Below are 15,327 nucleotides of genomic sequence, written 5' to 3' on the forward strand. Positions count from 1 at the left end.
AGTGTTATTGAAATTAATTTGTAATCTTCGATCAAATGTTTATTTCCATATGATCAATATGAAAAATTAATGAGTAACATACCTATAATTATTAAATCACTTAAGTAAATTCTTATTATTTGAATATAAAAACCGATATGAATATGTTTTTTTGAACATTAGTAAAATTTTTTATATTTTTTCAAAAGTTTCGCTTTACCCATATATGTATTTTATTCTGCTAACAATTATGGCAAATATTCAATTATTAATAGCCATTCATAAAATTAAAGAAATAAAGAGAGACTTTGATGAATGTAAAGATATATTCCGGGAACCATATAATCCCATAAACAATATAAATATAAACAACATCTTGTGCTTAGAATATTTAAGATTAATATTCGAATCGATTTTGAATAATATGAAATTTCCTATGAAGAGGCAACTTGCTTGGCCAAGAGCGCTCAATGGGGCTGAATATGAAATTCAAAAAAAAGACTTTGTTTATTATTTATATTATGAATTTTTAAGTTCCGAGAACTGGGATATTAAACCAACAAAACCTCAAGGGGGCAAAGATTTATCAGTATATTATTTTATTAAAGAATTTGCCATACAAACGAGATTATTATTTCAAACTCTACTATGTATGAATTCCAATATGAAAAAATTAGATCTTTTTAAATTTAGAAATATTATTAATAGATATATTGAAGTAAAAGTAGATTCAACGTATATTTTTATTTCTCAAATTTTTAAAAAAGATAAACTACAACCATTTATTGATGATTTATACGAAATTAGTGATCTTAACGCAACTAATATTAGTATAGTGGGGGAAACATGCAATTACAATACAATAGAATTATCAGGAGAACATAATCAAGATAATAAGCAGGTTAAAATGAAAGAGAAGAATATTTCTACCGAAGAAGGCAAAAAAATTAATGAAGAAAGCAACAAAAATAAAATTCAAAATAAAACGAGTTTGAAAAACCAAGATTTTCAAAGCGACGTCCACGAAAATAATATTGCCGAAATTAAGATTAAAGAGCTTATAGACATCAAAGAAAATGTAAAAAATATGCAAGATTTTGATTATAATAATAGAAAATTAAATGGATCTATATACAATCAAGAAAAGCAAATTACAACATTTAAAAAAGGGGATGCAGTAAAAAAAGAAAATATGAGCATAGAAAATCAAGAATATGATAGTACTGGAATCCAGGAAAATAAATCGAAAATATATGACAAAGTCAGTAACGGGGGGCTAACGTTTAATTATAATTCAGGAACATTGTTTTTTGTAGGTCTTACTTCATTATCTTCGACTCATCAGCTGGGTTGTAATCCATTTTTGTATTAGAAAGAAGGAATCATTATTTGTTGTATATTTAATTACTATATTTTTTCTTAAAATAAATTTGTAGAATAATTATTATAATATGATTTAAAAAAGATATTTTTATACTTAATCCATGTGAATTGCAAAATAATAGTTTTTTGGTTGTAGTCATAATTTTGTATACGTAGTAAATTAAATGCTTCTTCAACCCCAAAGCCATGATAAAATATAGTCAATGTCCAACATAACGTTGAAGATGATGTAATTTTATAAGATACTGTAATAAAATATTATTTCTACTGGCGTTATAATCTCAAAAATTTTGACTGTACTTTGTACGTTCTAATAAAAATAAAGTAAAAGACGTAGATATCTAAAACATTTCGAACCAAGTATGAAAAGCTGAATGTATTAAATCCCTTTTATCCAGATGTATAATTTGGTTTGCAATATCATATTTACTCCTTCATAAATTGACTAAAGTATTAAATTAATTCATGAAAACCAATTTTAATGCCAATGTTTCTTTATCTATATGTTTGTTTCATATTTTTTGTATATATTATATGTTATCCTGCGGTGTTATTAACTAATGTAGAAAATTTAGAACATTTTATGTTATTGTTGTAAATACATTTTTTTTTCATGAAAATGGTTAGAATTTTGTATTAATTACTATAGAAATAATCTATTATTATAGCATAATTTTTATATGCACTGTCCTAAGTGATTCTACTTTTAATATTGGATTTTTGAAGCTAAAAATGCAAAAGCAGTAGAAGTTAAAATTGGTGCAAAACTTGAATATTTATAAAAATTTCAAGATAGAAAGTTTTTAGAGATAAATAAAAGGTTTATATAATTAAATATAAACAATCTATTTTTTGCATTTAAGATGGTTGTTATTATATGAAATTATTGAGAAATGTCTAAAAAATTTATAATAATTTAGATTACATTTTGGATCAATTATACAAAAAAAATAAACATGACTTTAAAATTCTAATGTAGTATTTAAAACTGTAAATGTTATATTAAAACAATATGTTATATTATAAAGCAAACTGTTTAAATTTATACCCTCGTGAGAGAATGGACTGAGAATAAAGTAAATACTTTTTATTTGTATAATTGATATTGAAAAATAAAGTTCCGAAAATAAAATTATTGTTAGTATTCTCAAAAAAAAAACCACATATACGAAAAATATAACACTCAAACTATTTTTAGCAAATTGAATAAGAGTCCGCCAATTGAGTTAATTTATAAATAATTAATTATAATATTTTGTAAGTTTATGACTATACTATTTATCGGATCAACTCGAACATTTAGATACTCGCTTATTGGTATGTCCAATAAGAATACTATTAAACTTCTATGTGTCTATCAACAAATTTAGCCTTATATTAATATTATTTGGCTGTACGGGTTTAATTAAGATTACAAATTGTACTATAAAATCAAAATTAAAGTAATTTTAGATGAATTTCATTATTGGTTATGCTAATTGAATTAAAATAAATCATCGCAACATAATTTTATTTTGAATAAAAAATCCACTTAGATTGTGATGTTGTAGAATCTTTTATAATTTTTTAAAAACGTCGATTATCATATTACTAATGTGTGAATGAGGGATTGAATGTTTTATATAGTGTTAGATACTATAAATTATGTCATGTGAATTAATACATTTATTTTAAATAATTTTTGATGTAGTTTATAGCTTTTTGTGTAATATATATAACCCTGAAATAACTAAAAACTATATTATAGCTTTCTATTCTTGTTGCAATATAAATCAAAATCTTTTTTAGACTTATAACAATTAGAAGTTGAAAATTATAGCTGAAAATATGGTACCGGCTAAAATTTGTTGCTTCATGTTTTTACTTTTTTTCAAAAAGGAAAAAAAATATAGAATGGTACATCAGAAAGCAAATTTATTATATCATTTAGAAATATCTGAATTCTTAGAATTGAGATTTTTTTGAAAATAATATCTTGTAAAATTAAAGTCAATATGGCGGGTTTATTATAAAAATATTTTTAATACTTCACGTAATATTCTTTGAAATGGGGTAATACCTATATTTTATCTATATTATGTTTTAAATGATTTTTAACAAAATTGTTTGAAGATGGTACGTTAATTTTGTGAATTGAATTTAAAGAGTTAATTTATCATTAAGATTAGATATTCATAGACCAGCTTTCCCCGGTATCGCTCATAATATTCAGCTCTTCATAGACTTTGGTTTTTGTTGGATTTATTTATGTTTTTCAACTCCAAATTTTTAGCTTCATTCTCCTTTGCTGACACCACTTCTTCAACAGTCGCCGTATTCTCTAGTGCTCTTACAGCTCTAACCACTTCATCTTTTTTAATATCCTCCTGATCGTATCCTCGTCGTCATTCCAAAAATATGGACTCTAGAGCTTTCTTTACAATAACTAGATATATATATATATATATATATATTCAAGATAAAATGTGTTTTCCAGCTCCTTAATGGACATTTTGTGATATTTAATCACTTCTACGTCTTATGTAATTTCATAGGGAACTATTCTTGTTTTTGATTTATGTATAGTCCTATTAATTTGCAAAAGGGTCATATTTTCTTAGTTTTTCCTTTTAAACTATAGTAAGTCGATCCTGGTTGGTTTTACCAACTTCAACTAAAAAAAATCCTTTTTTCTTCTTGTCAAACACAAGAATATCAGGCTTATTATGGGTCACCTATATATTAAAGGATATTCTCGTGTCCTCTTATTTTTAAACGATATTTTTCCGTGATATCTTGTACTGAGTGTACACGTATTTTCTTTGTCTTCTTAAACCCATATTTATAACATAGTAGGAGATGAATACATCTAACTACCTTGTTGTGTCTTTTCATATAATCAAAAGAAAACATATGATCACACTTGGTAGCTAAATAATCTACGGTCTTCCTATGAGATCCACAATGGGGAAATTGTCTTTCTTGTCCACAGAAGATATTTCTATCCTGCAGGAAGCAGTAAATTGCTTCGGATCTAGGCTGATTGTTTCCTTTAACCAGCCAGGTAGAAAAGTCCCTAATGCACACTAAATCATTGTCCCTATCTTTAAACAATTTTCCATGGTTTGTCATTATGTAATTTTGTTGTAAAGCGCTTCTTTTTTGGTCTTTCATTAGCATCTTCTGGGTTATCTCTTCTAAAAAGCCAGATAAACCCTAGATACTCGTTTATAAACAAGTGGGATTTGCTCTCTACCTATACTTTAAGTATCGCTTCTCGTCTAGTGAGCTATTTCTAGACCCATCTAATGTTTTATAAATATTCAAAAGCATACTTTCGCTACTATCTTCGAAACTTTATAGCCTCTATTAATTTCGAATCTAAGTAAGTATAGTCTTTCCTTGCAGGCCGGCTGTAGATGTACCTGGTACTTGATAAAAACCTGTCGGATACTTAAATCGAGACTACAAAATCTATTGGCTCTAATTTTAATAGTCCTACATGATATTTTATTACTGATATTGCATGCTTTTTTCTAAATTGAAATATATTCTTAACATTTAACTAAGTCTTGCACAGTTTTTCAACTCTCTGTAGGACATAATTTCTTACTTTTTCAAAATCTCTCTTTTACAGCACTAGAGGCATCCTCTGTTATTCCAAGTTATTTGTATCCTTGATGCCCTTCTAGTACTACTGCATCTTCACTACAATCACTACAGTTAGTTGCAGACTTACTTCTGTTCATTTCTAAACCTACAGATGAGAAAACCTTTTTAGTTTCCTCATTCATCAGTTTTAAAACGACATCGTTCTCTTGAGGTCTTTATATCATCAATAAATAGAAGATGGGTTGTTACATAAACACTTTCGTGAGTCTGTATTCCTACTTTTGGGTAAGTTGAATTCAGTTTCCTTCTCAACGGGTCCATACATAGTACAAACAAAAGCGGCGACAAGGAATCACCTTGTAGTATGCCCCTTTCAATCTTCTTATTCAGTATCGTTTCCGATCCTGATTTTATCTCATTTGCCAAATTTTAACAGTGACTTCTAAGAATTTACTTATCTATTGCGAAGGATTTAACTTGCTAATGGACGTTAATAGATAAGAACGGTCTACGGAGTCGTAGGCTTTCTTTACATCTATCAAAATGGTCTTCAGCTTGTTTCCATGCTCCTTGTTGACTGCTATATTAATCAAACCTTGTTCTTTTGCTCCTTGGACTTGTCTAACTGTCACAAGTTGGTTCTCTGCTAGTAGCCCTATACTTTCTACAATTAGCTGCATTACTTTCGTAGTGCATTTCGTTGTAAGCTTGTAGAGGTTCGACACACAGGTAATAGCCCTGAAGTTGTTACGCTAGTGGGGTATCTATGGGCATTAAATATGTAATTCCCTTGTAGAACTAAGCTTCGGGCTCTTTCCCATCCAGGAATACTTCCTTAACAATCTTGTAAAGGTATGAGCGTAAAGCTTCACACTTCTTAATAAAGAAATTGAAGATTCCATCACAGCATGCAGCCTTCCAATTTGGTAAATATTTTATAATATCCATAACTTCTTGCAATTTGCGAAGTGATCTGATCTTGGCTATCAGAGATATTTAAAGAAGATACTCAAAGAAACTATTGCATTCTTAGGATTGCTTTTTCGTATTGCACATGGTAGACCAGAATGAAGTAATATCTTCTTCGCTTACATTCTGAGTAGTTTCATTGGCACACTTGAGTTTCTTTAGGATTTGTTTCTATATAGCTCAAAATGGTGATTTTTACGCCTATGCTCTAAGCGTCGATCTGCGACATCTAGCTCCTTAAGTATATGGCTTTCCTCTCGTTGAGCATAACAATGCTTCAGAAGTACCTCGGTGTAAACATGTCGCATCTTGAGTTAACGCATTATCTTTTTTCGTCAAGCTTTTTCTCATTTGAGAGTTTATCAAAAGCCCTGGCCTTTTTGGTAAGCACTACCTTGTCTTCAGTCTCAGTAATTTTTCTTCATGATACTTTCTTTCCAAGACGAGTGTTTGGCTTCATACTCGCCATTTCATGATAGTAGATCTGTGCAGATTTCAGTATCCTTGCAATCTCTGTCATGTATGGGGGATGGAATTTAACGTGGTTATCTACCGCCTTAACTGTTGCATCAAGTTTTAACAGATCGACCTTGAGGGGGAAATCTCTTCGTTCTTTTTTTCTGTCACACATGTGTTCTAGATATAACTAAGTTTCTCCAGGAATAATTTTTGTGCTTTTAGGAAAAGCTTGGTTTCGAAGCCAGTTTAAACCTTTTTTCTTTTAATAATATTCATTTTAAATTAACGAGCCGTCATTTGTCTACCACTATTAATAGTGGCGTTTTCTTGCTTTGCCCTTGAATTCTAGTGAAATTAAGTTAGACCAAAATTTTTTCACAGAAGAACCCGATAAGCTTAATTCAACCTTCCTCTTGGCATTATACCAAATATATATATGATTGATAGATATACTCTTCGAGGCCACTCTTCTTCACTCGCTTCGGTACTCATAAGTACTGCTGCAAGATCTCAGAGATGGAATGAGTGGGCACACTAGTGTGTTCTGACCCCTGTTCTTTGTCTCCTGTGTCTAATTTGTCCCCATTTGCTTCAGAGTTTGTTTTGTATTTTTGTTGGTTTTACCCCGCTTATCTTTACCCTCATTTTTATAAACTTAATACTAACATAAATATATAAAGCCGTGGAATTTCATTACACAATATTTTTTTTTTGTCTTAATAAAACATTAATATTTTATCGGGTATCTTAATTTTTATGTATTAACTTCCTATAAAGCATTTGTATAGATCTTTGGTATTGCAATATTATAGTGTATGCAAAAAAAAATCTTTTGCCACTAAAGTTGTAAAATGTTTCATAAATATGGTTCAGGTTAAAACTTAAAATATTTTTGAGTAAAAATCTAAACAAATATCTAAAGATTACTTAATATAATGGATTTCTATAAATAATGAATGAGATTCTATAAAATGTGCAAACTCAAGGTTAATGACAAACTACTTGAGTTAAATAAAATTTAGCAATACTCAAAAAATTATTATAGAATTATACATAAAGCATAATTACAGTGTTAAATCAGGATATTATCATATTCAAGATTAAAAGAATTGTTAATACTAAAAATTTCAATCCTGGGTTAATAATCATAATCAGAACGGTTTTAGAAACAGATGCTTAATTCATGCTATTGTAAACAATCGACGTATATTTTTCTGTACTATTTTACCTCAAAATTGTTTTTATTTGATTCTCATGTATATGAATGTTTATGAATAAATTTACAGCTATAACTGTACTTCAAACTTAAATATGAACCTTCCGTAAATTTCATTATATTAAGCTAGTTGCATCTATTATATACAATTTTGTATTTCTACACACAAATCCAAACATTATTTCCAACACTAGATCTTTACATGTAGATTTCATGTTAGTACATGTACTTAATACAAATTTCATCACAGCACAAATATAAAATTTTATATATGTTTTCCTCATATGATATATTTGTACATATTTGTAAAATCTTTAAATTTTATTTTTGTGTTAAAGTCGGCGATCACACCCTAAAAAATAATTTAAAATTATAAAGCTTATCCTTGTGCGAGAACCTCTAAAATTCAATATAATTTTAAGTTATTTATAATGATGCCGCTAAAAAAGAACTTTAAAGAAAATTTTTACGGAAATGTTACAGTTTGAGATATATTATAAATATTGACACAATATTTTTATAACCAATGGCTTTGGTATAACTTACAAGCTAAAATGACATATGAAAGATTTATTGATACAAATAAAACTCTTTTTCAATAATTCAATTTTATGTCTAAAAATATTGTTTTTTTGCATTTATGGAAGTTCTACTTTTCTAAACAGCATATATTTTCCTATTAATTAACTGTTACGCTATACTTAATACTACAAAAAAAACGTATATTTCATAAATTCTTATCAAAGGTTAAAAATAATTTAAGTTTTATTTAAAATGGCTAAACTTTACAATAATTTTTTTTGAATATATAACTATTAATTTGACGTCATAAATAATAATTGATTGCGTGTCGTTGACATTCTTTAGGGTAAAAGTAAAAAATTCTTATTTATTAAATTTTGAAACAAAAAAAACATTACTGTTAATAATAAAATATGCTCTTGTATAGTTTTTTCATAAATTCAAATTATCACAAAAAAAACTATACCTACTTAAAAATTATATATAGATATAATTCGTTTACTTTCGTTATCAATAAAGTTATAGTTCAAGCTTATTAATCAAATATAATCATGCAAAAATTAGTAAAATATAAAAGTATTAAAACTCTTGGTAATTGATAAAAACGATTAAATCTGCATGTACGAATAAGTCCAGAAAGCTAAGTAAAGACTATAGGACTAATTTTACATCTTGTATTTTGTAAATTCAAGATAAATAATGAAAATTATATTTCTTATTTACCTACAAGAAAGAAATCTATATACAAAATGTTATTATTACAATTAGCAAAAGCATTTTGTAATGTTAATGCGTCAACTTATATAAATGGCATAAAATTTTATAAAATGCTAAGCAAACAAAAAAAAATACAGTTAATCATACTTTATATAAATATTGTTCATCCTCATTCTGATATTCGGTAGTTTTGTTTTTTTTATCGTTAGAATACATTTGTTCAGAATACAACTGTGTGATATACCAATCGCATGATGAATTTATTCTGATATCAATATACCCATAAACAAGATTTTTAAGTTTTTCAATTTCTTTTGGGTTTGTAAATGAAGTAAAGAAACTCAAGTCAAATATCAAATCATAACTATGATAAGCTAATATTTCGAAAAGATGACCAATTTGTCTTAATCTTCTTTTCGTCGGTTGTTTAAGCAAGAATTTAGTTGTAAATACTTTAAAATAATATCTCAAGTCATTAATAAGTTCATTTGTGTCTTCAATTATAGATATAATGTTTATCACATCCTCATGCGACATCAAAGCATCAAATACCAAGTCTGAAGCTTTCGTTATTTTTTTCCAATTAATTTCATTATAAAGAATTTTTTTTGGTTTAAACTCGAAGTGTTCTGGACAGTTTCTGATCTCTCGTTCAAAATCATTATTATAAAATGATTTAAAATAATTAACAGACTCAGAATTGTAAGTAGCATTAAAGGGTGTTGTCATATAATTTTGATCAAAATTATCCTTGATATACATCAATTCACTGTTGTTAAATGGCATGTTCGTCGCTTCTAGAGATCTTTTATATAACTGATGAAAATCCATTCTTGATGTATTTACTGAAAATATCATAATAACAAACAACATTTAGGGCTTAAATAAAACAAAAAATTATGTTAAAAAGTTTTATTATTATTTAACTTTTTACATTTTAAAAATTTGTTATATAAATCAAATGACAATTTGCTTTATAACAATATTATTTGAAAACATATACGTCATAAGTAAAAATTCAAATTCTTACGTTGTGTTATTCCTTGAAAAAATTAAATTGAAAACAAAATCTTTTCGTGAAATCTGAAAATTGAAAATACATAAATATGATTTATATGATGAATTAATGAAAACAGGTCCTGGCAAAATTGAATCTTAATAATAAAACATAAAAAGTATAGAAAATTGTCATATATATATTAATGCAATTTCAATATTTTTATACAAGGTGTTATTATACAATAGATTTTTACAGCTTAAAAATCTAATCTTAAAACAAAATATTAAAATTCTTTAAAATTTTAACATCTATCAAACCTGTATTAAACAATATTATAATATAACACGAGTATTTGAGTTATAATAGAAAATATGTGTTTATATAAAAAATAATTAAACGTTAATATTCTCATGTTTTGTATTTAATGAAAATCATGATAATTTTATGAATTTAAAAAAAAAATTTCTTTTTTAATGTGTTAGGAATTTTAAAAAAAAATTGAATATTTTAAACTATAAAACACACAAAAAAAGTATTGACGCAATAAATAATAAAAAAATTCACTTGTATGGCAAGAGTTCAATGATAAATTATAACCTTTCGGCTTAGTGTATTATGATATACATAACAAATTAATATAAAGTAATTATACAAGGATATAAAACGTATTTTTAAATTGCCCAACTTTATATGCACTTTATAATAAGGTTCTATATATATTTTAATACAACTTACCATATTTTGGAGCTTTTTCACTTTATGCCCCCCCCTACATATATAAAAACAAATTTTTAAAAAATATCCCTTTTTTTAGAAAATCAAAATGGAAAAAAAAAGGAGGAGAAAAAAAAATTAAAAAAAGTACTTAAAAATAATCTAATATACAAAAATAAATAGATGAATCATATCAATTTTATTATACAAATATAAATTTAACTCTATATGTCATCATACGGTCCAAATTTTTTACTTACTATTTTAATTATCATAAATAATAATAAGTAATGAAACCATACAATAAATTCATTTATTTGAACTTATTACAACGATATATAAATTAAAATGACGATGTAGTTTTCTTTGTAGCAATTTTAAAAAATTTAATTTTAGTGCCCCCTTTTTATGCTTACTAACGAAGAAATAAATAAAACATACGAAGAAATTATTTATAAACTTCTTCAAGTAAAATGTTTCAAATGCGGGAAAGAAGTTAGGAGGAGACAGCAAAGGGGTTACAATGTCAGATGCATTGGTAAAAAGTGCAAAAAAGAGAGGTGCCTTTTTGCAAATACCATATTTGCAAAAACCCATTTGGATCATATACTTATGTTAAAGATCCTGAACCTCTGGCTGACAAAAATCCCTCCTCTACTAATCGCCAAGTTGTTATATATTTCCCCATGTGTTGTATCGAGGTGCCTAAAACAGTTTTGTTTGGACGAGGCTTACCATAAATACATGGAAAGTGCAAGAGAGACACTGGGCGGTAAGGATACAATCGTAGAAGTAGACGAAAGCAAATTTGGAAAACGTAAATACAACGTTGGACACAAAGTAGACGGTGTGTGGGTTTTTGGGATGGTCGAACGGACTAAAGAAAGAAAAATTTTGTTAATTCCTGTACCTAATAGAACTAAAAATATCCTATTAAATCTTATTGCCACATTTATTAATAATCAATCTACTGTTTATTCTGATATGTGGAAAGGATATTCAAAAATGAACCAGATAATGGCAAGCCACATAACTGTTAACCATAGCAAATGGTTTAAAGATCCCATTACAGGTGTGCACACTAACACCATAGAAGGGAATTGGTCAGCTATAAAACGCCAAACGCCGATAAGATGTAGAACTACTTGTTTAATATATCCCTATTTGTTAAGATTTATGTTGCTTAGAAACTTTAAAGACAATTATTTTGATGTTTTAATAAATTTATTATTTTAAGTATTTCTCCTCCTTTTTTTCCATTTTGATTTTCTAAAAAAAGGGATATTTTTTAAAAATTTGTATTTATATATGTAGGGGGGGGGGGGCATAAAGTGAAAATTGGCCGAATTGTATAAAACAAAATACAATAACTTAAAACATAGATATAAACATGTCATTTTGAAAAATAACAGTTGAAAATGTTTAAAATTTTTATAACGTGAATTAAATTTTGGTATTACATCTTGATACCTATTGTATCTGTAACCTCTCATTTGTTTTACTGTTTGATCATGTTTGTATGACGTTTGCATTTTGATCAGTTATAAAAATAAATGATATTTCATAAGAGAATGGCATTTTTGTTAAAATTTTAATGTATATACTTTGCATGCTCATAAAAAAATTATGTATAAGACCAAAATATATTATTTTATAATGACTAAATTTTTTTATAAAAGGTGAGATAAATAACGGGATTGTACGATACTATCTCAACTAAACAGTAAACATATGTCATACAAGTGTAACGATTCAAAGTCTTTATTTGTATTGGTTTTAGTTATTGTGACATAGTTTTTTCATATCAAAGTGTACTATACATTTTTGCATATATCCTTATTTAATTGCCTAAGTTTTCATAGGCATGTTTCTGTACAATGTTATGTAAATTTTTGTATTATTGCTGAAATTATGATTTCAAATTAGGATTATGTGTACAATGGTATGAACGTTTACATGTGCTGCATAGTTTTTATGCAAATAAAACTAAAGTTTTGTTTCAACCTTTACTTTAAACCTTCTGAAAAAAAAAATTTGCTAAAATTACATTCTTACTAAAATACTTCTTCTTGCGACTATTATATATTGTATTCTGCTGTTATAATCTTTTCCTGAAGATAATGTTTTGATGTTTTTATAAACTTCTTAAGCGTTTGCAAATATTTTATGTATAGAAATCATAAATATAACAAATGATAAAGATAGTGAAACTTTATTTTATGACTAATTATGCTATTTTTTGATTTCATTACTTATGATGTAGTAAAGAAAATAATATAGTGCAGTTATAAATTACGAATCTAAACAAATAAATCGTAGTGAAAGTAACTTTTAAAAACTAAATATTAATTAAAACACTTAACTAATATAATGTAAAAATAAAGATTTCAATAAGATTATACTTTAAATTTAAACAAATATTTTAGATTACATGAAATTTAAATTTGTGAAACATGCACATAAGGAAAATGTTAAGTTTTAAAAAAATTAAAAATTGTAGAACCCACATCTATATGTGTATTTTTTTGAACTCAGATTTATTTAAATTTTTTTTGTTTGATTTATGCATAAATGCACTTTGCTAAAACTTTAAATAATTAGTTTTTTATGATTAATCAAACCAAGATCTTTTTCCATTTAATGTAATATGAAGCTTATCATGAAAATATGTTACTGATTTAAATTTAACTTTAAAAAATATAATTTTAATGTATGAAAAAATTCTCAATATTATTTTCTAGAATTTAATTTTAATAAGTTTCGATATTAAATCTCTTTTAAAATAAAACAGAACGAATATATATATACTCAATTATGAAAAAACCTGAATGTAATATATTATTTATACCATATAATTTTATATTACAACCACAACTTGGTATTTTTATAAGTTTTTTCAAGGTAATCCACAAAATTTTTTATTTGTAATAATTTTATATGCAGAAATATGTTCATATACGATAATAAATAATTAAACTCTTATCTAAAAACATAAAAGTCTATTTTTCGACCTAATTTTAGTTTTATTTATAAAATATATATAAATTTTTAATCTTAAACCTCAAATTAATACTATTTTTGAATTTGATTCATTTGTTGTAAGTATTATGATTTTTTAATAGATTAAACATTTACAGGTTTATTCTTTAATATTCGACATATAATTCTTATAATTTCTTATTTTTTTTTTCATGTTAATAAAATCAAAAGTGTTTGTTTACATATAAATTAAATTTTAATTGTGCAATTATATCATTTCAGCCCAGAAAACATCAAAAATACATTTTTTAAGTATGAGAATATTTTCATAGAGATTATACTCAATAAAACCATCAATAAAATATTATATAGATTGAATGAATATATCAAGAAATTATTTTAAAAATAAAAAACCTAATGTTTTAAGAGATACATAATTTTAATTGTGTATTTATGATATTAACATTTGGAAGTTTGTTTGAGATATTATATTCGAATTAATTTTTGAAAATCCATAATTCACGAATAATAATAAATTACTTAATATGTTATAAGAAATTAATTTTTTAAAACGAGACTTATGTTGTTTAATCAGCTGCTGAGGTTTAGATTTTGTAAAATAGTTTTGTGGATGTGTTTATGTCAATGGAATTTTAATTTTTTACTTAAATTGACAAAAACATTTATTATAAAAAGAAAAATTGAGCTTTTAAGTATTGATTTTTATTATAAGAAATATTAATTTTTGATCGTTTTATATTTTTATATCAAAACTTGTTTTTAATTACGCATCATTTTATAATTTATTTATTTTTGACCCCAATGTTAAGAAGAATATTTTTGAACTTTTTCTGTGCCTATTGCGAATTGACATTGTTTATAAATATCAAGCAAAATTATTATTGTGACGCCTACATTGGTGTTTATGATGACTCTCATTTTCCATGTAACTGTAAAATTTTTTTATCTAAAGGTGCTGGTCTGCTGTATAATAAAATTTACGCTCAAAATGATCTTAAAAATATTATTGATTCGGTTTTAAATGATGGACTATCTTTAAAGCAGGTTGATAAAAATGAACATGAAAGAATAAAAAGTATCACACACTTAATTACTGATGATGAAATTCGAATTAATTTTTTGAAGAGTGAATTTTTTTATAAGTGTAGCTTTAGTTTGATTGAATATAGAAATTTTTTCTTTGAAATTATTTTTTATAACGAAAAAAAAAGTACTATTTCTTGGGCGTCTACTAAATTATTTCAGTTTAAGAAAAACATTGTTTATAGTAAACTAGATTTATATTGTGAGAAAAGTTTGAGCATAAAAGCTTCGGATTTATATATATTTATTGATAGTTTAAAACTTAAAAGTGAATCAGACGTTTTTAAACTCAATTATTAAATATCAGATAATACCAAAAAATAAAATTATTATTTACTATAAAAATAACTAGACAAAAAAATTAATAAAACATTAAAATAATTAGACATAAAAATCTATAACTAGTAAACCGATTGTTTTTATAAATATACCATAATTTCTCCAAAATTTGTTATCATTGCAATCAAAATAAGTAAGAATACAAAAAAAAAGTTTTTTAACAAAAATCAATCCATAAACTAGAATTCGTTTGTATTCCCGCACAAACAAACAAAATACTTTTTCCTGTTCTGTATTTTCACAGATTTTTTACTTTTCCGTAATTTTAGTGTTATTTTGTGATATGATCACTAACAACAATTCTAAATTTATACCGATTTCTTGTTAACGTGAAATCAACAAGCACGTACAATTT

At 25.7% G+C, this 15,327-nt stretch overlaps 3 protein-coding genes across 3 annotated transcripts; 2 read left to right on the plus strand and 1 right to left on the minus strand.

Moving 5' to 3' along the window:
- Positions 1-205: 205 nt before the first annotated feature.
- On the plus strand, positions 206-1,351 carry VNE69_06009 (uncharacterized protein; the record flags this gene model as incomplete). The annotated part of the gene is made up of 1 exon (XM_065473758.1): positions 206-1,351. The coding sequence occupies one exon, from the start codon at positions 206-208 to the stop codon at positions 1,349-1,351; it is 1,146 nt and encodes a 381-aa protein (XP_065329830.1).
- A 7,626-nt stretch (positions 1,352-8,977) lies between these two features.
- On the minus strand, positions 8,978-9,709 carry VNE69_06010 (uncharacterized protein; the record flags this gene model as incomplete). Its single annotated transcript, XM_065473759.1, has 1 exon — positions 8,978-9,709. One exon carries the CDS (start codon positions 9,707-9,709, stop codon positions 8,978-8,980), a length of 732 nt encoding a protein of 243 aa, XP_065329831.1.
- Positions 9,710-14,351: 4,642 nt separating this feature from the next.
- On the plus strand, positions 14,352-14,933 carry VNE69_06011 (uncharacterized protein; the record flags this gene model as incomplete). The annotated part of the gene is made up of 1 exon (XM_065473760.1): positions 14,352-14,933. The coding sequence occupies one exon, from the start codon at positions 14,352-14,354 to the stop codon at positions 14,931-14,933; it is 582 nt and encodes a 193-aa protein (XP_065329832.1).
- Between the last annotated feature and the right edge of the window lie 394 nt (positions 14,934-15,327).

Source organism: Vairimorpha necatrix, chromosome 6, assembly GCF_036630325.1.
Source record: "Vairimorpha necatrix chromosome 6, complete sequence".
Classification (NCBI taxonomy): Eukaryota; Fungi; Microsporidia; family Nosematidae; genus Vairimorpha; species Vairimorpha necatrix.